The following is a 27772-nucleotide window of genomic DNA, read 5'->3' on the forward strand; positions in this document are numbered from 1 at the left end:
GTGAATGTGCCCCACCCTCCCAAGAGAAATCGCCCCCAGAAAAATCCACCCCCATTAAAAAATTTTAATTTATTTATATTTTAAAATTGGGTTTTTGAAATTAGTCGCCCCTCTCCTGGTGCTAGTGCCCCTAGAAGCCTCTAGGGCTGCTAGTAAAGTTATATTGCAATAACGGACATACTAAAGTAAGGATCAAAATTATAGAGTAGCTGCTAAAACTATGTTACAGTATGGATAATATGTCCTTAGGAAGCATCAAGTCTTTGCTTTCCTTGACTAAGGTAAATCACTCTCTCTCTCACCCACCTCCCTTAGTATTAGTAATATAGCACTTTCATTCATAAACTCTCTATTTTTCTCTTTCTTTACCTCCCTTTATACATCATCCTTCTCCACTCCTCTCTCACTCTCTCTCTCTCTCTCTCTCTTTCTCTCTCTCTCTCTCACTCCACAGTTTAAATAGTTCGTCTGTTTGAGTATATAATGCACGCCTACGATAGACTAAACATATAATACCAGTTCCCACTAGTTTATAAATTATTTTTCAAAAGAAAACATCCATTCGCTTCAGTCTCTCTCTAGTTAACTAATACAAATAGGACACCATGCTGCTAGTGCTTTAATAAAGTGGTTTATAAGTGTTTGTTTTAAGTTTTAAATATTTTAAAAGCCTTAGCAAGATGACGCTTTTACAAGTAAAACCCTCAGAAACCTCTCATATGCCATTTACAGGTGTGGTAATCAAATTTTATTATTTTGAAATTTAATGTTTAACTTAAGTTGTCAAAACAAGGATTATAATAGCCTTATAAGCGTAGCTAAAATAAAACAAGGATGACAACATCCTTATTAGCGTAGCTCTGAAGCGGAAGGACAAACGAACATTAACGCTTAAAGAGTGTCAGAACTTGATAATTATAATACAAATGTATAAAAGTCGAAAAAAATGAAAGTAAATTTTTTGAAAAACTGCTTAAATACAGCATAACACTTAAGGACATACTTACATTTTGGCAATTGATTATAGAGATGCATTACTTATAACATTGTACTTGTTGTTGCTTTCTAAATCGTATCTAACTACTATAGAAATCACCATGCAAAGTATGAAATTGATAGGACAATTCTAACATGCCTAAAAAACGAAAAAAAATACCCGTTCTAGACGGACGGACAATCGGTCCGGCCCTAATTTTAGTAAAACTTCGCTTTTAAAAATTAAAAGAGAGTTTAACGATGAAAAAAGTAATAAACATTTTTTTGGTTATCAGAGTACGAAAAGTACAAATATATCAAGCCATTACGTCAAGTTAGAGAAGACCAGCATTTTCTTCAAATAAGAGAAGCTACTCTATAGCTTCAATAATATCTGTACGTCTGAATGCACTAACTTACTTGTTTATTTACGAATTTTCAAGGTTTTAAAAATATATATTCAACTAGCGGATTCACCCCTAGCCTCTAGGGACTTTGCCCCAAGAGGTAATTTTAAAAAAATAAGTACCTCTGGTGCTTCAACCATCACATTATAAATTAACTGCCTAAAAAAATTGAGGGGGATTTTTTGTTTTTTGGGGGGTGGGGGGGGGGGATTCCCACCTCCCAAGAAAATAGCTTAAAACCACCACAGGACCAGTAGATATATTTCCTGAAGAGTAGAATCCAATCGGTTCAGTTTTTACCGAGATCTTAAGGGACAGACAGACGGATGGACTTTTAGACGGACAGACGTACAGACATTAAGCTACTTTGTATTCTAGATATAACTCGCGGATTCACCCCTAGCCTCTAGGGACTTTTCCCCAAGAGGTAATTTTAAAAAAATATGTACCTCTGGTGCTCCAACCATCACATTTTAAATTAACTGCCTAAAAAAATTTAGGGGGATTTTTTTGTTTTTTTGGGGGTGGGGGGGGATTCCCACCTCCCAAAAAAATAGCTTAAAACCACCACAGGACCAGTAGATATATTCTCTGAAGAGTAGAATCCAATCGGTTCAGTATAAACTTTGTATTATAGATATAACTAGCGGCTTCGCCCCTAGCCTCAAGGGGCTTTGTCCCAAGAGGTAATTAAACAAGGATGACAACATACACAAAAGCGAAGCACTGAAACGGTAGTACAAACGGACATTAACACTTGTATTGTGTCTAAACTGAATAATCAGAATATAAAAGTATAAGATTTGAAGCAAAATTGTAAGTAAATTTTTTGAAAAACTACTTGATACAGGATAATGTGTATGGACATACTTACATTTTTAGGACTTGATTATAGAGTTGCTTCGCTTATAATATTGTTCTTTGTTGTTCCAGGAATCAATATACCAAAAATCAGATCAAACGGATAATTAGATCGCATAAAAATTTGTTGTTAAAAAAGTAGAAAAATCAACATGTTTAAAATGTACATACGGACATTCTGGTAATGATTATAGAGTTGCTACTACAGGAATCATCATGCAAAGTTTGAATTCGATAGGACAATTCTAACATGCCTTAATTAACGAACAAATGCTATCTATCTCGGACGGACGGACGTACGGACTGACGGACCGACCCTAATTATAGAAAAGCTTCGCTTTTAAAAAAAAAAGTACTACTGGTGTTGCCGCCAGTAGTTTTATGTGAACTAACTTCCCCATAATAAAAAAATGGGGAAAAATAGATACCTACGCAAGAAAAAAGAAAGAAAAAATTTGGTGGGGGGGGGTGTCCCACCTCCCAAGAATATAGCTTAAATCCACCACATGACCAGTAGATATATTCCCTGAAGAGTAGAATCCAATCGGTTCAGTAGTTACCAAGATCTTAAGGGACAGACAGACGGATGGACTTTCAGACGGACAGACGGACAGAAAGACAGACATCGTTCACTTTGTATTATAGATATAGCTAGAAGCTTCATAACAAAAATGTAAAACTTTGTACTTGATTGACAAAACCTGCGCTACGATAATTTAAAGTCTTCCATAACTCACTTTCTGCAATGGACAAACGAACAGTCGGACGGATGAACGTACAGTTAGTAGTTATAGAGTAGCTTTTTCAAACCAATGGCGGATTTGTTTTGTTAGGGAAAGCTTTATCTTTAAAAAAAAGAGAGTTCAACGAATGGATATAATATTACTTTGATATTTCATGTTCTCTAATTAAGTGAAGCTAGCAACGGGCTAAAATAATGAAACCCTCCACCCAATATACCCCATCTCCTCCCCTCTTACTAGATGACCAAGTCTTAGGTTGGTTTTAGGCTATTTTTGCCCTCCCCAAGACCTCCTATATGATAGGGAGGCACAGCTTCTATTGTCCAATATAGATTGCACAATGAAAACATGGAATAAAATAAAACTGTACAAATTGTAATAAAACAAGGATGACAACATCCATAAAAGCGAAGCGCTGACACGGTAGGACAAACGGACATTAACACTTGTATAGTGTCAGAACTGAATAATCAGAATATAAATGTATAAGAGTCGATGCAATATTGTAAGTGAATTTGTTGAAAAACTGCTTGATACAGAATAATGTTTATGGACATACTTACATTTTTAGGACTTAATTATAGAGTTGCTTCGCTTATGATATTGTACTTTGATGTCCCAGGAATCAGTATACAAAAATCAGATCAATCGGATAATTAGATCATATAAAAATTTGTTGTTAAAAAAGTAAAAAAATCAACATGTTTAAAATGGACGTACGGACATTTTGGTAATGATTATAGAGTTGCTACGCTTTCTAAATCGTACCTAACTACTACAGGAATCACCATGCAAAGTTTGAAATCGATAGGACAATTCTAACATGTCTAAATTAACGAAAAAAGCTATCCGTTACGGACGGACGGACGGACGTACGGAGTGACGGACGGACGTACGGACGGACCGACCCTAATTATAGAAAAGCTTCGCTTTTAAAAAGACAGACAGGCTGACACAAGTAAAATGAAATATGCTTTGATATTAGGATTAAGGATGTTAACATAATGCTAATAGGCTACTTTATGTTTTAAAGTACGTTGTCAAGCGGAAATGTTGAATTAAATTCCATTTTCTTATGGAGCACAAATCTTCATTAATTATGAAACCAAAATATTAAATTCATACATCAACCATTTTAGTTTTGCTTTGGTTATTAGTTATTCTTTGGGTAAGAGTGATCCCTATAAAAAAGTTACAAAATAATTGTCTCTCTGTGTGTATGTCCCTTAACATCTCACAAACCGCTCGTCCAATATGGTTCTTCTGACAGTGAAGCTTCTGATAGGTCCAGGGAAGATTTTAGGGGAGAGTACCTATACCCTCCCAGATGGAATCATCTCTGAAATAATCTCCCCTCAATTTTCTTTTACTATTTTTTTAAAACTAAAATTGAAAGTGAAGGGTCGACTTTCCCCTATTCAACATTTGCTTCTAGAGGCCTCTAGTGGCGTAGCCGCTGCTAGTTACATTACTACATTACTGTAAATTAATCAAGTATTCTTTTTCCAAGTATATATATTGTAATTAAGATAATCATATTTTATATTCTTTTAGGCACAATATACTCATGCAAAGAAAATCTGTTACTCGAACCTTACTCAATGGACAAAGCCGCGTTAGAACTTTGTCTTGGAGACCTATCCACCACCATGCGTCAGCGTAAAGATTTATCTCATTCATCTTCACTGAATCCCTGCACTGAATCCAAAACTGCCCAATCCCTGGATCCCTGTGAAGATAAAATAAATAATAATGAATCCTCAGAAAAAGAAGCTTTAATATCTAACCAGGCACATAGAATGTTAAGTAAAAGATAATATGTTAGGTAGTCTGATTTTTTTGCTATTTGTGTATAACTTCTAGCTTTTTAAGTAAAGAACGTGTTCTAACTTTTGTGATTTTTGTTTTAAAATAGCTAGTCAGTGCTTTTAGTAAGAAGTAGATGTAAAATGATCCATAGAATTTAAATATGCAATCAATTTTATTGTAGAGCTCTTATTTTTTAAGTAATTTAAGTTTTTTTAATTAAGTTTCAAAAGTACCAAGTAGAACTATATTCTTTTCAATGTTGAAGTAATGTTTTGCTAAATCAGGAAATTTTAAAAAACAGATATTGCCTAGATAGTGAGGGAATATTTACCTGTGAATGACAACAGTATCCCAAGAGTTTTAAACATGTCCATTTATAGGGCTTAAAAATTTGGATATTATTGAGAAATCTTGATTGGTTGGTTTCAACAGTTTTGTCTCACAAAGTATATCATATATACATCAAATTATTGTGTATTGTTAGGATACCTTATAATGCCCTTACAATAAAATCTTTTTTTAAACAAATAAACAGATATTCTATGAAATAACCAGGAATTAAAAGAAGATTCGTGTACAGAAGAATTAAAAGTAAAACTTGGACCTAAGCACAAAGGAGCTCAAAAATTAGCAAATCTTTATTCGAAAGGTAAAGATTTACCTTAAGGTAATTTTATCAATAACTCAAGCAAGCATAAGTAATTTGTGAAAGTTGATTCCAACTAATGAAACATATAAATAAAAATTTAAGCAAATTATGCTTTCAAAATTTCAAAACAGCTCATATTATCTTTTTAAAAGCGAAGCTTTTCTATAATTAGGGTCGGTCCGTCCGTCCGTCCGTACGTCCGTACGTCCGTACGTCCGTACGTCCGTAACGGATAGCTTTTTCCGTTAATTTAGGCATGTTAGAATTGTCCTATCGATTTCAAATTTTGCATGGTGATTCCTTTAGTAGTTAGGTACGATTTAGAAAGCGTAGCAACTCTATAATCATTACCAAAATGTCCGTACGTCCATTTTAAACATGTTGATTTTTTTACTTTTTTAACAACAAATTTTTATGTGATCAAATCATCGGATTGATCTGATTTTTGGTATATTGATTCCTGGGACAACAAAGTATAATGTAATAAGCGAAGCAACTCTATAATCAAGCCCTAAAAATGTAAGTATGTCCATAAAAATTATCCTGTATCAAGCAGTTTTACAACAAATTTACTTACAATTTTGCTTTGACTATTATAAATTTATATTATGATAATTAAGTTCTAACACTAAACAAGTGTTAATGTCCGTTTGTCCTACCGTTTCAGTGCTTCGCTTTTATGGATGTTGTCATCCTTGTTGATTTGGGTAAGATTAAGAGCAACACCCCTCTGACTCTATTTGATTTAAGGGATTTGTTCTAACCCCTCTTTTAACACAACCATTCTTGTTAATTATGCAGGGGGGGGATTTAATATAGGATTTTATTAGGAAAAGTGAAAATAAAAAATACTTTTAGGTAAAAGAGTGCAAGAAATAATTGGTATCAGCATAGCAATATCTTTCTTTATTCTCAACACAATTCTGCTTTTAACTACCTCCAACAATGGGTAAGATATTTCAATAATTATAATATTCAATTGTAGATAAGCTTTATCTTGAAATTGAGACAATGAGACAATTCATTATGCCTTTGAGTATCCAAAATATAATTCACTTGGTCCTTCAGTCTGTCAGTCACGCTAAAAAAACTTTAGATATGAAAATAAATAAGAAAGTTTTTGTGATTTTTAAAATAAATTTTTTACTTGGATTTTTTAAAGTACTTATGGATATTGCCATTCTTTAGAAAAAATCTTTTTTTGTGAAATCTAATTATCCTTTTATTGCAATACACATGTTCCAATATCTGATAAGAGAAGGTACAATTAATGATTAGATAATGTAATTTCTACATTTAACCAAATTTTTGATAATAATAAAAAGTTTTTATTCTTTTTCTTTAAGGTACAAACATTACTGAAATTGACATTTTCATTTGATACTTATATGTCAAAAATTATGTTATTGTAATGATAACAGCAGTGTTTAGTTATAATGTCAATATATTGTAGATATCTCGATAAAATGTCAGCCACAGAAACTTTTTATTATAGCTACATAGTAGACAAGACATTACTATTGTTCAAAACCTCTGAAATGACATGTTTATACCATGCCTACAATTTTGAAGGGTTTTTTCGTATTTTCAAACTTCTAAGATACAAGAAATAAGCACTTTTTTTAAAAGTACTATAATAATATATAAAAGTACTTTAATGTATTGATAATTTTTATCATACTGTACTTTTTTAAATATATTCAATTATCATGAAAATTGTCAATTTACAAGCCTTTAGTAATTTTCTCTTGTTTGTAAGACCTAAATTTCTACCTACTGGACATTCTCCATCTATAAATATTCTATGTAGAATGTAGATCGATTTCTCAAGAAAGGAATTAATATTATTCCAGAAATTAATAAACAATTCTGAATAAATGTGATCACTGATTACACAAGAAAAAGATTAATTATCCTTATAATAAGGTAACAGGATGTCTGTTTGTTTGTTTGTCTGTCTATCTGTCTGTTTGTCTGTATCGAAGGATTTCGCTAACCGCTGAACCGATCGGATTCTCCTTTGCAGGGTTGATTTTCATAGGTTCCGGGAAGGTTTATACCACCCTACAAGAGAAATCACAAAAAATCGAAAATCGTAAAAATGTTCTCGCTTTTCGTAGTGACTTTAATGCACCATAGACAATTATTACTCAAATCATATATTTGAAATAAAAAAACTAACATTTAAAGTGCCACTAGAGGCCTCTAGGGGCGTAACCGCTAGTTTGTAAATATAGAATAAAGAAGGTTAATCTAGAGATTAATTTCCTTTAAAAAGCAAATACTTTTAACAGTAATACAGTATTTTCCTGTTATTATAAAAGCAGTAAATGGTAAAAGTCATTGTACAATTGATTTGAAAGTCTTTTTTATATCGTTTTGATGATACATTAGAAAAGCAAAGTTGCTAAACAGAAAATTGTATGAAATGTTTTTCTTTGGTGAAACAAATTACAAGAGAATAAAAAGCATTTGAAAATCAAATATCTTACAATAAGGAGAAGATTAGATTTTGGCTTTGATTCTACTTTCAAAATTTTATGACTGTGATTTTTTGAGCACAATGTAATTTTTATTTCTTTACTTTTTTCTGGATAATTGTTTCTTGATCATTGCTTTGAAGTAAAATTCATAATAAATCAATATGATTCACGAATTAGTCAAAGGATATAATTCATAAAAAAGCAAATTCCCTTTCAAAAAATGTCCTAAAGTGTAAGATCAAATCATTTCTAAGAAATCTATCTGCGTTTTTTGTTAACATAAAAACAACCTAAAATGTTAGATATAGGTTTCTAGTTGCCATGTCAAAACTGTTGGAATTAAAACTATATTAAATTTTAATGTTTTTTTAACACACTATAAGACTATAAGAGTGGCTATAGCTGACATAATAACGGCATAACTATATTTACATGCCATTATGACTTATAATAGCGATATGAATACACATTTTAATTTTAATTTAGGTTTGGTTTATTGTCCATCTTAATGGCCTACATAGCCGGAGTCACAACTGCAGATTTTCTTTCTGGCTTTGTGCATTGGTTTGGTAAGTATTAAGTATTTATTTTGTTCATATTTTAGCGAAGCTTTATATATTTTGTGACGGATCCACTGGCGTACTTTCGTCCTTTGTTCTATCAATTTTAATCTTATTATTATAGTGATTCATGCAACTGTAAGCCTAGGGTAAGATTTAGAAAACGTAGCAACTCTATAATCATTACCATTATTATCTCATCCTTGTTTATTCTTTGATGACTAGTTATCAATTGGCATTTATAGCGATAGGGTCTGCGATAGATTACCTATTCTTTTATATAGTGACTAGCGGCTACGCCCCTAGAGGCCTCTAGTGGCCTTTAAAGGGGGAGGGGAAGTAGGCCCATCCCACTTTCTATTTTAGTTTTAAAAAGAAAAGGTAATAAAAAATTTAATGAAGTCATTTTATTTCCAGGGGCGATTTCTCTTGGAATGGTTGTGGTACATTCCCTAAAAATAGTTAAAGACCTTTCCTGGACCTATAGGAAGCTTCACTGTTAAAGAGAACTATATCGGTTCAGCGGTTAGTGAGATCCTTCGCTACAGACAAAAAAAAGCTTACTACTTTGTATAATAGGATGATTTGATAAGTTTAACAGCATCCATGAAAGCGAAGCTCTGCTTCACAAATCAAAAAGATGGACAATCTAGAATAAACACACGTTGAGTGTTAGCGTAAAATCGTCACATTAGACCATTGATCATAGGAAATAACTTCATATATTTTTTGGAATGACAGGTCAATTGAAATATCCTATGAAAAAAATAATCACAACTCAACAAAATTAATTTCAATTTTTTCAGTAGAAAATAAATATAAAATGATTGTTTTAAAATTAATATGTATTTCAGCTGACACTTGGGGTAGTGTAGATATGCCCGTCATCGGAAAGGTAAGGATTTCAGGGATCTAAATGGATAAGACAATGGCCGATGAATTGATGTACATCCCCAATGATGATACACAATATTATCCTTTCTGCAAATTTTAATTTTTGGTTGAAACGTTTAAACACTCAACTTAATGAAACAACCAATCAAAATTCACTGACGTCCCCAAAGTTGTTAAGCCAACGTATAAGAAAACGTTATTATAAAACATTGGGGACTAGTTTCATTAACAACTAATTGTCCGCTATCTCTCTCTCTCTCTCTCTCTGTGATTGGAAAGGTATGGATTTAATAATTCATACATTTAATTGACAAATATTTTTTTTAAATTATAGAGTCATAAAAATTTGCAAATCTAATCTAGAAATGTCCAATCCTAATCTATATAAAGTTGTATGTTTTTTTGTCTGCAGCATAAGATTTCTACATGTCCTACAACTAATAATTTAATGGCTCTCTTCAGTTCGGTCCCAGGATGGTTTTAGGCTATTTTATTTTTATCTTTAACTTATACCCATATACTAGTACTAACTTTTAAGTTATATTTTCTTACAATTTGGATTTAGAAAACCCATATTTAAATTGGTCCCCTCCAAGCAGCTTAAAACCATCCCAGAGATGGATCTTTAAATTTGTAGCCGTTGTCGTTGCCGTGGACGTAGTCGAAACCGTAGCCGTAGCCGTCGCAACTGCCAGTGCTGCCAATAAAACTTGCAATTTTCAAAGATTTTACAGGAATGCAATGCCAGCTATCCTAGAAATATGGATCTCTAAAATTATTTATGGCCCACCCAGAAAAAATTAATTTATTTTTTATTTTTAAATTTAATTTTTATTTGGCCACGGCTATCCGTAGCCACTTTGTAGATCGCTATTGGGTTAGTGGCTTTAACTCTGCCAACGGTAACGGCTACACATTTAAAGATCCAGCTCAAGACTTTTACAAATTTGTATTACAACTGCTGTATAATCGTTCTAGCCACACATACATCCATATACTTCAATGTATTGTAAAGGAATCTTAATCATTTTATTTGCTTTGATTAAAGTATATAAAGTGCATTTTAAGTAAAATCGGGTTCTCTTAACAGGGTAGCTTCTCATAGGTCCCCCCTAAAAAAAATTTATTTATTTTTTTAACTAAAATTAAAAATGTGGGGGGGGGCACCACCCCCCCCCCCCCCCACCTCAACAAAAAAAATTGCCTCCCCCCAAAAGAGGCCTCTGGAGGCGTAGCCGTTAGTTTAAGATATAATATTATATTATGCCATTTTATTAGATGTATTATATGTCCTTGTAAGTATAAATAGAATTAATTTTTCATGACATGTAATATTGTTACTTTTACATACATTTATATGTTTTGTTTGTACTATATAAAATTTGAAAATCAGGGTAATCTTTTTTGAACGGGTTTTCCCCACATTTTTCATATCCTATAATACAAAGTAGAATGATGTTTGTTTGTCAGTCCGTCCGTCTGTCCCTTAAGATCTCGGTAACCACTGAACCGATTGGATTCTACTCTTCAGGGAATATATCTACTGGTCCTGTGGTGGTTTTATTTTATTTTCTTGAGGATGGGACACCCCCAACCCACCCCCCCCAAAAAAAAAAAAAAAATAATCCCCCTGAATTTTTTTAGGTAGTTAATTATTTAAAATCAGTGGTTGCAGCACCAGAAGTATTTAATTTTTTTAAAAATTGCCTCTTGGGTCAAAGCCGCTAGTCCTATTATGTAAAGTAGTAATGGTTTCCGTTTGAATCTTAAGAACTAAAAACCACTAAACCAATTTGGTCTTTATTTTAGGTAAGCTTCACATAGGTCCTGTGATGGTTTTAGGCTACTTTATTTACAGATTTAAGCTTATGATGATTTCAAGATATTTTGCTAGTTCTCTATAAAATAGTTTCAATTTTCAGCGTTGGCATTTTCGCGGTTTTAAGTTAACACTAATTTTGAAACTGATAATTCTGAAATGTCTACAATCAAACATTTCATGTCTATAAATTTATTATGAGTTCAATTTTCATTTAATTTATAATTTGAAAACATATTAAAAAGAAATTAGTAGTTCATGGAAGGCAAATATTTAATTGAAAGATACAAGCAAAGACATTGATTATAAGATTTAAAATTTAAATGGACAAAGATTAAAAGAAATGAATAATATACATAATTGATTACCAGTTTTTCATTCATTTGATTTACATAAAAGTTAGTTATGTTAATATATTTATTACGTTTATATCTTCGTATATCCTTATACTAAAGTAACAGGATGTCTGTGTGTTTGTACCGAAGGATCTCGCTAACCGCTGAACCGATCGGGTTCTCCTTAACAGGGTAGCTTCTCTTAGGTCCCGGGAAGGTTTATAACTATTTTGGGGGAGGGTACTACCACCCTCCCAAGAGAAATTGCCCCAAGAAAAAAATTACCCCTCCCGAAAAAGAGACTTGAACGAAACATAAACCAAATATTTCTCTAATTAGATATTTTAAATAAAAAAAAACATTCAAAGTGCCACTAGAGGCCTCTACGGGCGTAGCCGCTAGTGGTTAATATAGGAATAACTGTATAAGAATAAATGTATAACCACGACAACCCAGCCTATGTGGTGGGGACCTTTTTCGTCCGCTAGTAATTTGTTTTCTGCTCTTTAGTAGCGACTTAACAGTGTTTATATCTCCGACAATATTGGCTGATATTCAAACACCTAATTGAAAGTCGGCATAGAGTCTCCACCTTCTGGGTAGAATTACATATACTTAGCTCGTGCCCCCTCAGCCTCTATTCTCTTACTTTAATGGTATAAGTATGGATGTATAGTAAAGGCTAATGTGTTTTGAAATATCTATTTACAATACTCTTTTGTTATTTTAATTTATGGCTGATTTAAAAAAAAATATTCTTAATTTTAGAATTTTCTGCGTCCATTTCGAGAGCATCATATTGACCCGACTTCTATTACAAGGTAATTCATTTCTATCGTATTCATTCGAATCCGGTGGATAGGAACCGGTTCTCATCCATACGAAAAAACTATGTCTAGCATCGTATTATATCCAGCTTTCGGCACCTCGGGTCTAAAAAAAAATGGTTTTAATCTTATAATTGTACATTCTATATCCGCGGAAAGCCGTTTATAATACGATGCGAGAAAAAACTATTAATTCTCCGTATTTATTAGTGTTTTTAAGGGATAAGACAATGAACGATAAATTGATACAAGTCTCCAATGATGAGAATCGAAATTATCCCATCAGGATATTAAATTATTTGCTACAAATTTTGGAAAACTTTTTGGACAAAGGACCACCCTCAACGTCACAAAAAACGGTTTTTGATATAATAGCTCCCATAGGGCCTATATGAAAAATTAAAGACCATTTTTCCATACAATTTGGGGTCGGAGATTCCGAATCTGCCGTCCATTTTTATGTAGCTAGCCTCCTTCATGCCGAAAAATGGCGCCAAAGTTGACTACCCTTCGAAAAATCCGCGAATGACAATTTTAGCAAAATAAAAATCTACCAAATTATTTTGATCATAAGATAGATAGATAGTTAGATTTAAATGAATATAATTAATTTTTTTCTTTCTTAAACGTTGAGAGAGAGAGAGTGAGGAAAGGAGATAGAAAGAAAGACAAAAATAAAAGAGATAATTATAAAGGGAGAGAAAGAAAAGTTTTTTTTTGGATAAGACAGAGAGAGAAAAGGGGAAAGAAAGAATGAGAGAGAGGGAGAGAGAAAAGGAGAAAGAAAGACAAAGAGAGAGAGAGAAAAGGAGAAAGAGGGGGAGAGAGAGAAAAGGAGAAAGAAAGACAGAGAGACAGAGAGAAGGAGAGAGAGAGAGACAGAGAGAAGAAGAGAGAGAGAGAGAAAAGGAAAAAGAAAGAGTAAGAGAGAAAAGGGGAAAGAAAAAGGGAGAGAGAGAGGGAGAGAGAGAGAAAAGGAGAAGGAAAGAAAGAGATAGATAGAGAGAGAGAGAGAGAAAAAGAGAAAGAAAGACAAAGAGAAAGAGAGAGAGAAAAAAGGATAAAGAAAGACAGAGAGAGAGAGACAGAGAGAAGGAGAGAGAGAGAAAGAAAGAAGGAGAGACAGAGAGAAGGAGAGAGAGAAAGCGAGATAGAGAGACAGAGAGAAAGAGAGAGAGAGAAGAGAGAGAGAAAGCGATAGAGAGAGAAAAGAAGAAAGAGAGAGAGAGAGGGAGAGAGATACCAAGAGAGAATTAGAGAAAGAAAGAAAGAGAGAGTGAGAAGCAGAGATAAATAGTGAGAAGGAAAGAGAGAGAGAGAGAGAGAGAGAGAGAGAGAGAGAGAAAGAGTGAGATAGAGATAGGAGAGAGAGAAATAGAGAGTGAGATAGATAAAAAGTGAGAAATGTGTTAGATAGATAAAAAGAGAAAGAGGGAGAAAAGGAGATAGAAAGCAAGAAAGAAAGAGGGGGGTAATTATAAAGTGAGAGAAAGAAAAGATATTTTGTGATAGAATAGAAGACCTTACGTGTAATCTACTTATAATAAAGTTTGTCTGTCTTGTTTGTCTAAATGTTTGTCTGTCTGTTTTTTTGTCTATCTGTTTGTCTGTATGTTTGTCTGTCTGTTTGTCTGTCTGTACCGAAGGATAAACGCTGAACCGTTATGGTTCTCCTTTACAGAGTATCTTCTCATACGTTCTGGGAATTAAAATATATTGAGAATCAACTCAGGTAAAATATTTAATGAACAAGGATGATAACATCCATAAATGCTTAACAAAATGTGGGGCATTGTAAAGTGACAGCTAGGAAGGGAGGAGACATACGGCTGAAAATTTACTGGTACCAAAAGTTCTTTTAAATAATTATCTTGTTCGTTGGCACAGAAGCTTTAGGTACTGTTATAAATTATGATTGATTAAAACCAAACTATTACAGTCCAAACTTTTGAATCAAATAAATTTTAATCTACCGACAGGGAAATTATATGTTTAGTAATTGGGGGGGGGGGGGGGGGGGGGTATATCTATTTATGACCTAATGTCTTAAATTATCCCTTAAGATCCATAAAGTTTGAGAGTCACTCATTCGTAGGTTTAAACACTATTGTGACTTTCTGCATACATAGATACGTTGTACATTAATTTATTCCATTGTCTTATCCCTTCTGCCTATCTGCTACAGAAATGGATATAGAATACATGTCTATTGTGACAGAGGAATTTTGTCGACAATTTAGGTTGCTAATATATAGTCCTCAGAAATTAGTCAATACCTTCCTCCATGGTCATGGAAAGGGATGAGGTAATGTCATAGGAGGTGATTGAGATTATAGTATACTAGCCAGCGGAGAGAAACATTTAAATTTTATTCCCGTACTTATATCAAACTGTATCCATAACTACAGAAATCCTTGAAAAGGTTTAAATAAATAAGTTGATATTATAATTACTACTAATTACTACTACTAGTTGCTTCAACCCCAGCCTCTGGTAGAAGGAAGGGAAAATAGCCTAAAACTACCCAAAGATATTTGTAAGCTTCCCTGTAAAGTAAAATCCATACAGACCAGTAATTTTAAAGTTAATTGACTTCAGACAAAGTAAAAAATTTAATTTTTCGGGGGGGTATCATTTTCCCTAGAAACTATTTCTCTTGGGAGGGTGTAGATAATCACCCCAAAATGGTTATAAACACTCCTTGGACATATAAGAAGCATCACTGTAAAAAAGAACCATATTGGTTCAGCGGTTAGCGAGATTCTTCGCTACAGACAAATAACCTTACTACTTAGATAATAGAAAATACTAGCGACTACGCCCCTATGCATCTGGGGGCACTTGAGGTGGATGGAGGATTGAAGTCGATCACCCCCTGTTATAAATTAAGTTTTTAATAGAATTATTTTTAAAAAATCGGGGGGGGGGGAGTCATTTATTCTAGTGGCAATTTCTCTTCTGAGGGTGATGTTCCTTCCCCCAAAATAGTTATAAACCTTTCCAATAGTTATGAGAAGCTACAATGTAAAGTAGAACCATATCGGTTAAGATGTGTTTACTGGGTGTTTTTTTTAATAGGACAAAAATATTGCTTAATTTAACCTACCTACTATTGACATAAATTAATGAACTATATCTTATTTTTTTCATTGGGTTGGAAGTTTCGTATAAGAAAAAAATATTTAGCGATCTGGTGATTACAAGTAATATAATAATATATCCAGGTTCAGGATCTACTTAGTAACAAGGATGACAATATTAATAAGTAGCCAAGCACAAACAAAATCTTAAAAAGCCGAGAAAATCACTTTATGTCGGATGGACAGACAGACGGACAGACAGACATTTGGAATTGTAGAGTAGCTTCGCTTCAAAAAAATGGTGATATCTTGTTAACTGCTTTTATTTAAGTAAATATAAACTCTTGAAATTGTAATTGAAATCTGTAGAATGTCAACTTTTTCTGTCCGTCTGTCCGTCATTCCTTAACGCCATGGGAAATAAAATTTTCTCTGCTGCTATTGATGATAGACATCTAAAATTTTAAGTGAAGATTTTAATGGCATATGCACATCTAATCAATACATTGTTTTGTCCGTCTGTCTGTCGGTCATACTTCAAAGCAAACATTATTTTTTAAGGTTTCGTGATTTAATTTTATTTTTTAATTTTAAAAGAACTCAACAACTGCCCCATAACTCACTTTGTCTGTTTGTCAATTCAGTGATACTTTTCTGTGTATAACTTGAGTTAATCATGAATAGGAAAAGAGAAATTCAAGAAAATCTAAAATCTAGAAATCGATCTAGCACCCCAATTAATAAACAAATCTTAATAAAACTTGGTGAAAATATGTATAATGTAATAGACAGGTGGACAAAACAATGTATAGATTAGATGGGCATATGTCATAGGAATCTTCACTAAAATTTTTAGCTGTCTATCTTGAATAGGAGCCAAGAAAATCATGTTTCCCCTATAGCGTTACGGACTGACGGACTGACGGACGGAAGGACTAACGGACAAACAAAGTGAATTGTAGAGTGACTTCGCTTCTAACAAGGATGACAACATCCATAAGTAGCGACGCACAAAATTTCGTGGATTGGACTGACGGTCATTGTTGTTTTCTTCAAACGACGGGAAATTTAATTTTGATATCTTAAACTTAAAGAATTTTTAAAATCGATTAATAAACACTAAAGATATGGGGGAAAATGTAAAAAATACAAAAAAATTGCCAAACACCTGCAAAAAGGCAGTCTGACCGTCATTGTTGATTTCTTCAAATGACCGGAAATTTAATTTTGATATCTTTAACTGAAAAAAAATCTTGAAAATCGGTCCATAAACACCAAAGATATGGGGGAAAATGTAAAAAATATAAAAATAGCCAAAAACCTGCAAAAAGGCAGTCTGACCGTCATTGTTGTTTTCTTCAAACGATGGGAAATTTAATTTTGATATCTTTATCTGAAAAAAGTTTGAAAATCGGACCATAAACACCAAAGATATAGGGAAAAATGTAAAAAATATAAAAATAGCCAAAAACCTGCAAAAAGGCAGTCTGACCGTCATTGTTGGTTCTCCAAACGACGGAAAATTTATTTTTGATAAATCTAACTGAAAAAATTTTGAAAATCGGACCATAAACACCAAAGATATGAGGAAAAATGCGGAAAATAAAAAAATAGCCTAAAACCTGCTAAAAGCCGTCCGACCGCCATTGATGTTTTATAGTTAATTGTGCTCCTTAATGACGGGAATGTTGTCAAAAAAATTCAGCTTTCTATTTTTTATAGGAGCTGAGTAAATCCCATTTCCCCCATAGCGTTACGGACGGGCGGACTGACGGACAAAGTGAATTATAGAGTAGCTTCGCTACTAAAAAGTATTACATTCCTAAAAGTGCAGCTCTAAAATCAAAAGGAAGGACAGACAACCATTAACCCTTGTAGAGTGTTAGAACTTGTAAACAAATAAGTGTAAACAAAATTGTCCTTATTTTTGTTCCAAAATTGCGTAAATACTTACGTTCAATTTTAGGACTTGATTATAAAGTTTCCTCGCTTATGATATTGTACTTTGTTGTCATAGACATCATTATTCAAAAATCAGATTAATAGGATAGTTATCTGCATGCAACAGTTACAACCACTAATTGTAATCTTCAGAAGTTTATCATCATTGGGAATGTATTTCAATGTATTAGCCATTGTCTTATCCCTTTAGATCCCTTTTATTTCATCTTTTTGTTACGTTTTCTTTATTCTCTTTCTCTCCCTCGTATTATCTCTTTCTCTCTCTCTCTCTCTCTCTAATATTCTTTTTCTCTCCATCGCATTATTTCTCTCTCTCCTTCTCTTTCTCTCTCTCTTTTCTTTATCTCTCTTACTCTCTCTCTCTTTCTCTCTCACTTTATGTATTATTTTTTCTCTCTTTCTCATCTTCTCTCTCTCTCTCCTTCTCTCTCTCTCTCTCTCTCTCTCTCTCTTTTTCTCTCTCTCTCTCTCTCTCTCTTTCTCTCTCTCTTTTTCTCTCTCTCTCCTTCTCTCTCTCTCTCTCTCTCTTTCTCTTTCTCTCTCTCTCTTTCTCTTTCTCTCTCTCTCTTTCTCTTTCTCTCTCTCTCTTTCTCCCTCTCTCTCCTTCTCTCCTTCTCTCTCTCTCTCTCCTTATCTCTTTTTCTCTTTCCTTATCTTTCTTTCTCCTTTACTCGCTCTTTTTCTCTCTCTCTCTGTCTCTCACTCTTTCTCTCTCGCTCCCTCTCTCCCTATCTCTCTCCTATACTCTCTCTCTATGTGTTTCTTACCTCATCTTTTTCTTTCACTTTCTTTTTTTTCTCATTCGCTCTCTCTCACTTTCATTCTATTCCTCTCACTTTCATTCTATCTCTCTCTATTTCTCTTCTTCTCTCCCTCTCTATCTCTCTCTCTCTCCTTCTCTCTCTCACTCTGTTTCTTTATCTATTTTTCTCTTACTCTCTCTCTCTTTCTCTCTCTCTCTCCCTCTTTCTCCTTTTATCTCTCTCTCTCTCTCTCTCCCGCTCTCTCTCTCTTAGTCTTTCTTTCTCTTTTCTCTCTCCTCTCTCTTTCTTTCTCCTTTTCTCTCTCTCCTTCCTTCTTTCTTTTTTCCCCTTTTTTTTCTCTCTCTCTCTCTCTTTCCCCTTTTTTTCTCTCTCTGTCTCTTACCTTTTCTTTCCCTTTCTCTCTCTATCTTTATATATTATATTATACATTTTATCCAAAAAAAACTTTTCTTTCTCTCCCTTTATAATTATCTCCTTTTGTCTTTCTTTCTATCTCCTTTCCTCACTCTCTCTCTCTCAACGTTTAAGAAAGAAAAAATTAATTTTATTCATTTAAATCTAACTATCTATCTATCTTATGATCAAAATAATTTGGTAGATTTTTATTTTGCTAAAATTGTCATTCGCGGATTTTTCGAAGGGTAGTCAACTTTGGCGCCGTTTTTCGGCATGAAGGAGGTTAGCTACATAAAAATGGACGGCAGATTCGGAATCTCCGACCCCAAATTGTATGGAAAAATGGTCTTTAATTTTTCATATAGGCCCTATGGGAGCTATAATATCAAAAACCGTTTTTTGTGACGTTGAGGGTGGTCCTTTTGGGCAATCAAAATTCAATAAAAGTACCCAACATTTTTTACCAACCGTTATTATAAAACTTTGGGTACTACAGTAATTTACCATTCTATGCTCCCTTCCTCCCTCGTATTTATTAACAACTTACAATTGATTTTAAATATATATTTTTATCATTATTGGGTATAACTGACATATACATTACCAGAATGTCCGTCCATCCATTTTAAACATGTTGAGTTTAACAGCAAATTTTTATATGATTTAATTTTCCGATTGTTCTGATTTTTGTTATACTGATTCCTGGGACAACAAAGTACAATATTATAAGCAAAACAACTACATAATCAAGTCCTAAAAATGTAAGTATGTCCATAAACATTAATCTGTATCAAAAAGTTTTTAAACAAATTTACTCACAATTTTGCTTTGACTCTTATACATTTAGATTCTGATTTTTCAGTTTGGACACTATACAAGTGTTAATGTCCGTTTGTCCTACCGTTTCAGTGCTTCGCTTTTATGGATGTTGTCATCCTTGTTTGTTTGTTTTTATTTAAGACATGATTTTGTGGAAACTAACGGAGACAATTTATGCTTAACAATTCCTCTATCAGTATTTCTAACCGCAAAACTGTTAACACAAGAAAATCAGGTATTTTTTATTAGCGAAACTACAAATTACTTGTAAACTTATTATAGAACTAGCGGCTACGCCCCTAGAGGCCGTTAAATAATTTTTTTAAATGATACGTTACGTATACGTTTAAGTCTCTACGATACCTATATATGTTGCGTTCAAGTCTTTGCGTAAAAATCTATTTTTGTGATTTCTCTTGGGAGGGTGGTGGTACCCTCCCCAAAATAGTTATAAACCTTCCCGGGACCTATGAGAAGCTACCCTGTTAAGGAGAACCCGATCGGTTCAGCGGTGAGCGAGATCTTTCGGTACAAACAAACAGACAAACACACATCCTGTTACTTTATTATTAGTATATACAATATACATGGATATTATGACAGGGTAAAATTTGTCCACGATTTAGATTGCTAATATAGACCTCATTATTAGTCAGTTAGTTTATCCAGTAGGAGGGGAGGGAATGGGAAAAGGGGGTGGAATGGGGTATCGTTAATTAGCCAGCTGAGAGCATCACTTTATTAAAGTACACATGAAAATCTTGTGCAACAATTAAAATTAAAGCTTCAACATTGTAATTTAATCACTTTTCTAATTCTTTTTGTATTGACATTTAATATTTTACCAAATATTTAGTTAAAATAGGAAAGCTTTCAAAAAATATTTTCTTTTTTAATCATATTTGCAGGAATATTAGTTTTCTAACACGCACAATATGTTCTATACAGCATGGGGTTCTATTTTTTTGGATTTAATTATTTACAACCATTTCCTTAAGAGTGTCTAGTCGATTACAACCCCGCCCCCTTCTCTCCTAAGTGTAAAAAGTTGAAAATATAGGAGGGTGGGGTTAGTTTTTTGTATGTATTTTCCATACTGTAGGTTAGGTTATATTGGATAGTCCCGCTAGGGCAAGGCATATGGAAAAACTACCCCCCTATATTTTCAATTTATTTTCAAAAACAATGGGGTTTTAATGCTCTATAGGCACTATGAAGCGAAGTTCAAAATACCCTCCCCCTTAACAAGCAAATCTACCCAATTTAATTTACAAGTGTTGTTTCTAGGGTTGGGCCGGATACTTTTTTTGCCGGATAATGAATATCCGGCTGATTCATAATGCCGCATATCCGGTATCTGGCCGGATATCTGACCAACGCCGGATATCTGGCGAATAAATAGATATCCGGCATTATAAATCAGCCGGATATTCGGTATCCGGATAGTTTCAATAACCAGTATCCGGCCAAACCGTATATACGGCCCAACACTAATTGTTTGTCAACCTTTTTGTAAATGATACTTTATAGTTTTCAGATGGAGGGTTCCAAGTTTATTTTCTGCTGGTACTAACAATCTTTGTGGCCTTTACTAATCAGGTAAGCCTTCCTTTGGCATGTTTGTTAACCAGGGATCTAAAGGGATAAGACAATAGCTGATAAATTAATGTACTTCCCTAATGATGATAAACAAGTTTACCCCTTCAGTAGATTACAATTAGTGGTTGAAACGTTTGGACACTCAACTTAATATACCAACCATTCAAAACTTGATAAATGTCCCAAAGTTGTTATGAAGCCAACAAATAAGAAAATGTTATTATACAACTTTGGGGACTAGTGTAATAAACAGCCCAATGCACCCCTTCCTCCCTGATGTTAACACTTTTCAAAGTGGAAGTTTAATGAATTTTAGTCATAACCACTGCAATGCAGCTGTAACCAACAAGTGAATTAATTCAAAACAAGGATAACAACATCCAAAAAAAGCGAAGCTCAAAATCACGGATAAATATCTTAAAAATATAATCCATGGAGTATGTCATAAATAAAATAAACCACGAAACTTTTTAAAAATGTATAATGGTATTTTAAAGCATTAAGCTAATAAGAAAAATGTTAAAATCTAGGAATCACCTAGCAAGCCAACCAATAGCAAGTCTTTAAAAACTTGGTGCAAATATGTTGAATGTTGACTTGATTAATCTCTAAAAATTCCAGCCGTTTATCTTAAACAGGAATCGAGAATCGATCTCAATAAAACTCAATAAAAAATATAAAGATTAGATGAGCGTATGTCATAAGAATCTTCACTAAAAATTTCAGCTGTCTATCTTTTATAGGAGCCGAGAAAATCACGTTTCCTCCAATCGTTTGTTACGGACAGACAGACGGACATAAGAACATTTCAAATTATAGAGTAGCTTCGCTACTATAAAAATATTCGGTAATTTCAGCTGAGTTTTCATTATTTGGGGGGGGGGGGGCAACTCTTAGTAGTAAAGGCGACCTTTTTGTCTACCCCTCCAATATTATTTAAGATTTATTTCGCTTGTAAGCTATACCTTATTCCTCACTGCAATGATAAGAAACCATAAATTTTCTATTTTACCCCCCCCCCCGTAGATATACCACACTTTTCTGGGATCTTGCCAAGTCAAGTATCAACTGTTGGGAATATCAAAGGATGACTCCATGCAAAATTTGAGCCGGATCCGGCCAAAACCGGCCGTGAATTTTATAAAAAACCGTTTTTTTCCGGTTTTTAGGGGGTATCTGTAAATCGATTCAGCTGGAGCAAAACCGGTTGGAGGTACAAAAAATTTTACTTCACATGAAATTTAGCCAATGTAATTGCCTACAAAAATGTACTTCATCATCAACTTGATTGGACAACTCTTTCCCCTCCTAAATGTCCATTAAAATCTCGGAAACGGCAAAAATCGCCAAAAATCACGCCTTCGGCGGCGAATAACGGCTAAACGGTCAGCCGGAGGCGAATGAAACATAAATAAAGAAATGTCCGCCTCAAAAAGTTGTTCCACATCAAAGATTTGCTTTAAGTCTCTAAAACGACTCCTTCCCCTCCTTTAAGGGGAAAAAATGAAAAAACGTGATTTTCAAAAGTATGCCCACTTCGTGGGTGTGGGGGGCACTGAACCTGTCACCCCAGGGTCACCAAATATAAAGTCTAGGCGGCCCACAATGCTGAATTTTCACCAAGTGAAAGTCTTGTGTCATTATCTCTTATGAGAAAAAAGTTATTAATTAATTAAAATTTCAAATTGTGATTTTTTGATGGATTTCTTTGATGAAATGACAGGCTGGTCAATTTTTAGGCCATTTTTTGCGGTTTTTAGGCCGTCACGCCCAAACGGTTTGAGATAATCTTACAGGACCTTTTGCCCAACCTAAGTCTGGTTATTTGTGAGGTCTAGGAAACAAAATCAGACTTACGCAAAAGATTATAATTAGAATCTTTACACAGAAAAATGGCACGAGGTGAGTGATAGAGGGGGCAAAATGAGCCGACCAGCGATTTTTGACGGCGCGCAGCGACGTCGTGCTTCATCCAATCCGGGATTTTTTTTTCTTAGACCTCACAAATAACCAGACTTAGGTTGGGCAAAAGGTCCCGTGAGATTATCTCAAACCGTTTGGGCGTGGCGGGCCAAAAACCGCAAAAAATGGCCTAAAAGTTGACCAGCCTGTCATTTCATCAAAGAAATCCATCAAAAAATCAAAATTTGAAATTTTAATTAATTAATAACTTTTTTCTCATAAGAGATAATGACACAAGACTTTCACTTGGTGAAAATTCAGCATTGTGGGCCGCCTAGACTTTATATTTGGTGACCCTGGGGTGACAGGTCCAGTGCCCCCCATACCCACGAAGTGGGCATACTTTTGAAAATCACGTTTTTTCATTTTTTCCCCTTAAAGGAGGGGAAGGAGTCGTTTTAGAGACTTCAAGCATCTCATTGATGTTGAACAACTTTTTGAGGCGGACATTTCTTTATTTATGTTTCATTCGCCTCCGGCTGACCGTTTAGCCGTTATTCGCCGCCGAAGGCGTGATTTTTGGCGATTTTTGCCGTTTCCGAGATTTTAATGGACATTTAGGAGGGGAAAGAGTTGTCCAATCAAGTTGATGATGAAGTACATTTTTGTAGGCAATTACATTGGCTAAATTTTATGTGAAGTAAAATTTTTTGTACCTCCAACCGGTTTTGCTCCAGCTGAATCGATTTACAGATACCCCCTAAAAACCGGAAAAAACCGGTTTTTTACAAAATTCACGGCCGGTTTTGGCCGGATCCGGCTCAAATTTTGCATGGAGTCATCCTTTGATATTCCCAACAGTTGATACTTGACTTGGCAAGATCCCAGAAAAGTGTGGTATATCTACCCCCCCCCCCCCCCATTTAAAATTTACCCCTTCCTTGTGGGTGCTGTAGGCACCACCAACCATTTATAAGGGGGTATTTACCCCCCCCCCCCCCAAACAATTTTGGGGGGATATTTATCCCCCCCAAAATAAAAAATCTCTAACAAAAAAAATTTATGCGCGCTTCGCATTTTAATACTAAATATTACATAACATTTTTTTTACCCCCCACAAAAATTTTACCCCGGGGGTAAAATTTGGAGGGGGTAAACAAAATTTACCCCTGCCAACAGATTTCAGGGGGGGTAATTACCTCCCCCCCCCAAGCAAATTTTACCCCCGGGTTAAAAATTTTTCGGGGGTAAAAAAAATTTGCGCCATTTTACCCCCCCCCCCCAAAAAAAAAAACGAATTACCCCCCCCTTAAAAAATTTTTACCCCACCCCAAAAAAAAGCTTGGACGACTCTGAAATTAATGCTTATTTTTATCGAGGTTTTGTGATTTTTTTCTAGATTCACAAATGGTCTCACACATACTTTGGTCTACCAGCTTGGGTCAGATTTTTGCAGGTAAAATATAATTGTATTCTCTTATTCCTTTGTATTTCTAATCCTTTATGATGTACTAGCGGCTACGCCCCTAGAAGCATGTAGTGACCTGTAAAATGCTTTCATTTAATCTTTGTGAAGATCAGCTGTTTACCAAAAAATATTTTTGCAGCTAGATGGGGTTAGTTATGTTTTATGTTTTTCTTGCAAATTCACCTGGGAGGGTGGTGGTACCTTCTTCCAAAATAGCCGTAAACCTTCCCAGGACCTATGAGAAGCTAAAAGCAGTTATCGAGATCCTTCGTTACAGACAGACAGACAGGCATCCTGATACTTTATTACAATAATGTATAGCATGGCTTTTTTCCGTTGTGCTTTTGTGTCTCAATAGTTTCAAATTACCAACCGTCAATTTAAGGATGTTAATTACTGGAGAATGCCGCGAAACATATTTAAACATACAATCAATTAATCAATTATTACAGGATGCGCATTTGATATTGCCGCGTCAACACCACCGCATTCACCATGTGTCTCCACATGAAACGTATTACTGCATAACAGCTGGCTGGCTAAACTGGCCCCTAGAGAAAATTGGTAAAACAGGTTTTTCAGTATTGCTTCAAAACCGATTAATATCCACTGGATTAGAACCGGTTCTCAGCCATACTGATAAATCATGTATTGTATCGTATTATATCAAGTTTTCTATGAATATGAAAATGTACAATCATAATAATAAAACCAGCTTTTTAGCCCAAACGTTGGCATCTTGGGTCTAACAAAACTGGTTCTAATTTATAATTGTACATTTTACATCAGCGGAAAGCTGTTTATCATAATATGTTAAATAACTACTCTAAAATTGTAAGTTTATGAAAATTGATAACATTAATTCAAAAAGCTGAAACCTGCTTCCATCATAAAGTTCAGCAATGCAATGGATATATTTGTTTTTTTTCGAAGAAATATTAAATTACATACATTAGTTAAATGCTTTGCTTACGTCAAGCTTACACAAATCAACAAAATTTAACGAATGCATAAATTCCATTGCTAAAAATATGTGATTCGCGGCTGCCCTTACTTAGATTGCCTGCGACTTTTTTGAATCCGCGGTGATCATTGTGGTTGCAGCTGCATCATTGTTGAAGAATATTAAAAGAAATTTATGAATATGAAAATCGCGCAAATGATTACACCTATGCCCTACAAATTTTGTAAATTGGTGTATTGGTTTATCAATTTTTTCTTTTTTTATGCACAAAGACCTATGATTTAATTATTGCCAGTAAGCTCAGAGAGGGAGAAAAAAATATGCTGTTTGTTACACTAGTCCCCAAAGTTTCACAATAACATTTTCTTATTCGAGGCTTAACAAGTTTGGAGACTTGAATTTTGATTGATGGTTCAAACGTTTCAACCAATTATTTTAGGCTACAGATGGAATAATTTTGTGTATCATCATTGGAGATGCACATCAATTTATCGGCCACTATCATAATCCCTTTTGATCCCTACATTTAGCTATCTTTTGTTACAGGTTTCTGGAAGGTGTTGGAAGGATGTATTAGTTCTGTGTTTGGATGTGTACCAAGAAACGACGACTTTAAGTGGATCAAAGCTCAATATTAATCAATTGCAGAGAAATGACTATTGATAAAAATTTAATCTTCTTCCTTACCAAGTTTTAGGGACGAATTAACAGTTTTTCTGTATTGAAAATATTGAGGGGAAGATTAATTATTCATCGATTGTCTTCTCACTGGCTGCTTTTAATTTAATCATTTTACTCCATGTCTTATATTTATTTTTATAATTTTAATTTTGAAATCTGTTTAAGCAGTATATATTTAAATCTTTTTAATTGAAGTTAGCTAGATTTTACAAACTTAAAAATAAGATATGATGATGTAAACTATAAATATATTTAAATGAATAACAAATAAATTGCAATACTTCTTATAAAAATGCACAAAAAAATAAGTTTAGCTCAAAACAAACACAAACAATATGTAATATTAATACTATCATTTACTCAACCTTTGAAAAATTAGAGGTTTAATGTCTGTACCATCGCTCATTAATTTATGTTAACTACTACTACATGCTACGTTCCTAGCAGCTTCTAGGTGCACTTAACGTGGGGGGAGGGGGGAGGAGGAAGTTAGTAAGAAGCTTCATTGTAAAGAAAACCATCCTTCGCTACAGACAAAAAAAATCTTACATTTTTATACACTAGCGGCTACGCTCCCTAGAAGCCTCTGGGGGCACTTAAGGTAGGAGAGGGAAAAGTCGACTTCATCCCATTTTAAATTTGAGTTTCAAAAGAGTGAGAAAAATTTTATTTTGAGGGGGTGGGGGGTGAAGACACCCTCCCCAAAAATAGTTATAAACCATCCCTGGACCTTTAAAAAGCTTCATTGTAAAAAAAACCATCCTTCGTTACAGACAAATTAAACTTACTTCTTTATATATTGGATTTCCTTTTCAAAAGTCTACTTAATGTGATATAAAAACTAGATAATCAGTAATGCACATTTTGTCAATTTGTAATGCATCAACAATCAAGGATATTTTATCAAAAGAAATATTTGCTTTGCCTCTAACTTATCTGCCAGTCATAAATATTAACAAATGTGACAAACTGAAATGTTTACTGTAGTGCATTTAATAATGCTGTATTTGTAATCAACCAAGAATGTTATGAATATAGTAAGAGGAATAAATGTTACTTTAGATGAAATATCCCTATTAAATTAAAACTCTATAATAGGGACATGTGTTTTGAAATAAATTCCTTTAACGGTCTTTTGATTTGTTTAAAATATTTTTAACTAGAACCCTTGCTTTATATTACTGCAAATTAAATCTTTTGAATTGATTTTGGTATACTTGTCCTTATTAATTAAAACCAGCTTGTGTGACCTGCTTCTTTAGAATCTAGTAAAAGTGTCTGACTCTGATTATGACGTAAAAAAAAAATAAGCCAATGAGAGGCCAGTATACACTGTTATTGACCAATGGTAAAATTATAGTAGCCTCTCATTGGATAATTTTTTTTACGTCATTATTAGAGTCAGACACTTTTACTAGGTTCCTTTTTCTATAATAGCTACTTTATAACTCGCTTTGTCCTTTCGTCTGTTCGCAATTCAGTAAAATTTAGATGTAAATCATGAATTTTTCTACTTTCCTTTTAGTGAAAATATGCCTTAGTTACAGAGTAGCTGCGAATCCCAAAAATATTAAAAAAATTTGAGTCTTTTTTTTTGTTATTTTGTACCCTATACTGAAGGATAATATTTATATTTATACTTCTTAATTTCTTAATACTTGAATATTTATACTAGCGGCTACGCCCCCTAAAGGCCTCTAGGGGCACTTGAGGAGGGGAGAGTCGAATTTGATAACCTAATTTACTATTTTAGATTTTAAAAGAAAAAATAATTT

The 27772-nt window shown here is 33.9% G+C and overlaps 2 protein-coding genes across 3 annotated transcripts; both read left to right on the forward strand.

The window, feature by feature from the left end:
- The first annotated feature begins 452 nt into the window (after nucleotides 1–452).
- On the forward strand, nucleotides 453–4818 carry LOC145321808 (uncharacterized). The gene is made up of 2 exons (XM_080163433.1): nucleotides 453–732; nucleotides 4541–4818. Exons 1-2 carry the CDS (start codon nucleotides 681–683, stop codon nucleotides 4801–4803), a joined length of 315 nt encoding a protein of 104 aa, XP_080019559.1. The 5' UTR covers nucleotides 453–680; the 3' UTR covers nucleotides 4804–4818.
- Nucleotides 4819–5333: 515 nt separating this feature from the next.
- Kua (Plasmanylethanolamine desaturase Kua) lies at nucleotides 5334–26504 on the forward strand. 2 transcript variants are annotated; one of them, XM_080163434.1, is made up of 10 exons: nucleotides 5334–5444; nucleotides 6303–6393; nucleotides 8414–8496; nucleotides 9342–9382; nucleotides 12304–12356; nucleotides 19525–19618; nucleotides 20914–20982; nucleotides 24284–24340; nucleotides 24805–24916; nucleotides 25863–26504. In XM_080163434.1, exons 3-10 carry the CDS (start codon nucleotides 8436–8438, stop codon nucleotides 25952–25954), a joined length of 579 nt encoding a protein of 192 aa, XP_080019560.1. In that variant the 5' UTR covers nucleotides 5334–5444; nucleotides 6303–6393; nucleotides 8414–8435; the 3' UTR covers nucleotides 25955–26504. The 2 variants fall into 2 exon arrangements, with proteins under 2 accessions (XP_080019560.1, XP_080019561.1); XM_080163435.1 differs by having other exon boundaries at nucleotides 5404–5462; nucleotides 25863–26146.
- Nucleotides 26505–27772: the final 1268 nt, after the last annotated feature.

This window comes from Acartia tonsa, chromosome 6 (assembly GCF_053477335.1).
Source record: "Acartia tonsa isolate MP-2025a chromosome 6, ASM5347733v1, whole genome shotgun sequence".
NCBI classification, from domain to species: domain Eukaryota; kingdom Metazoa; phylum Arthropoda; class Copepoda; order Calanoida; family Acartiidae; genus Acartia; species Acartia tonsa.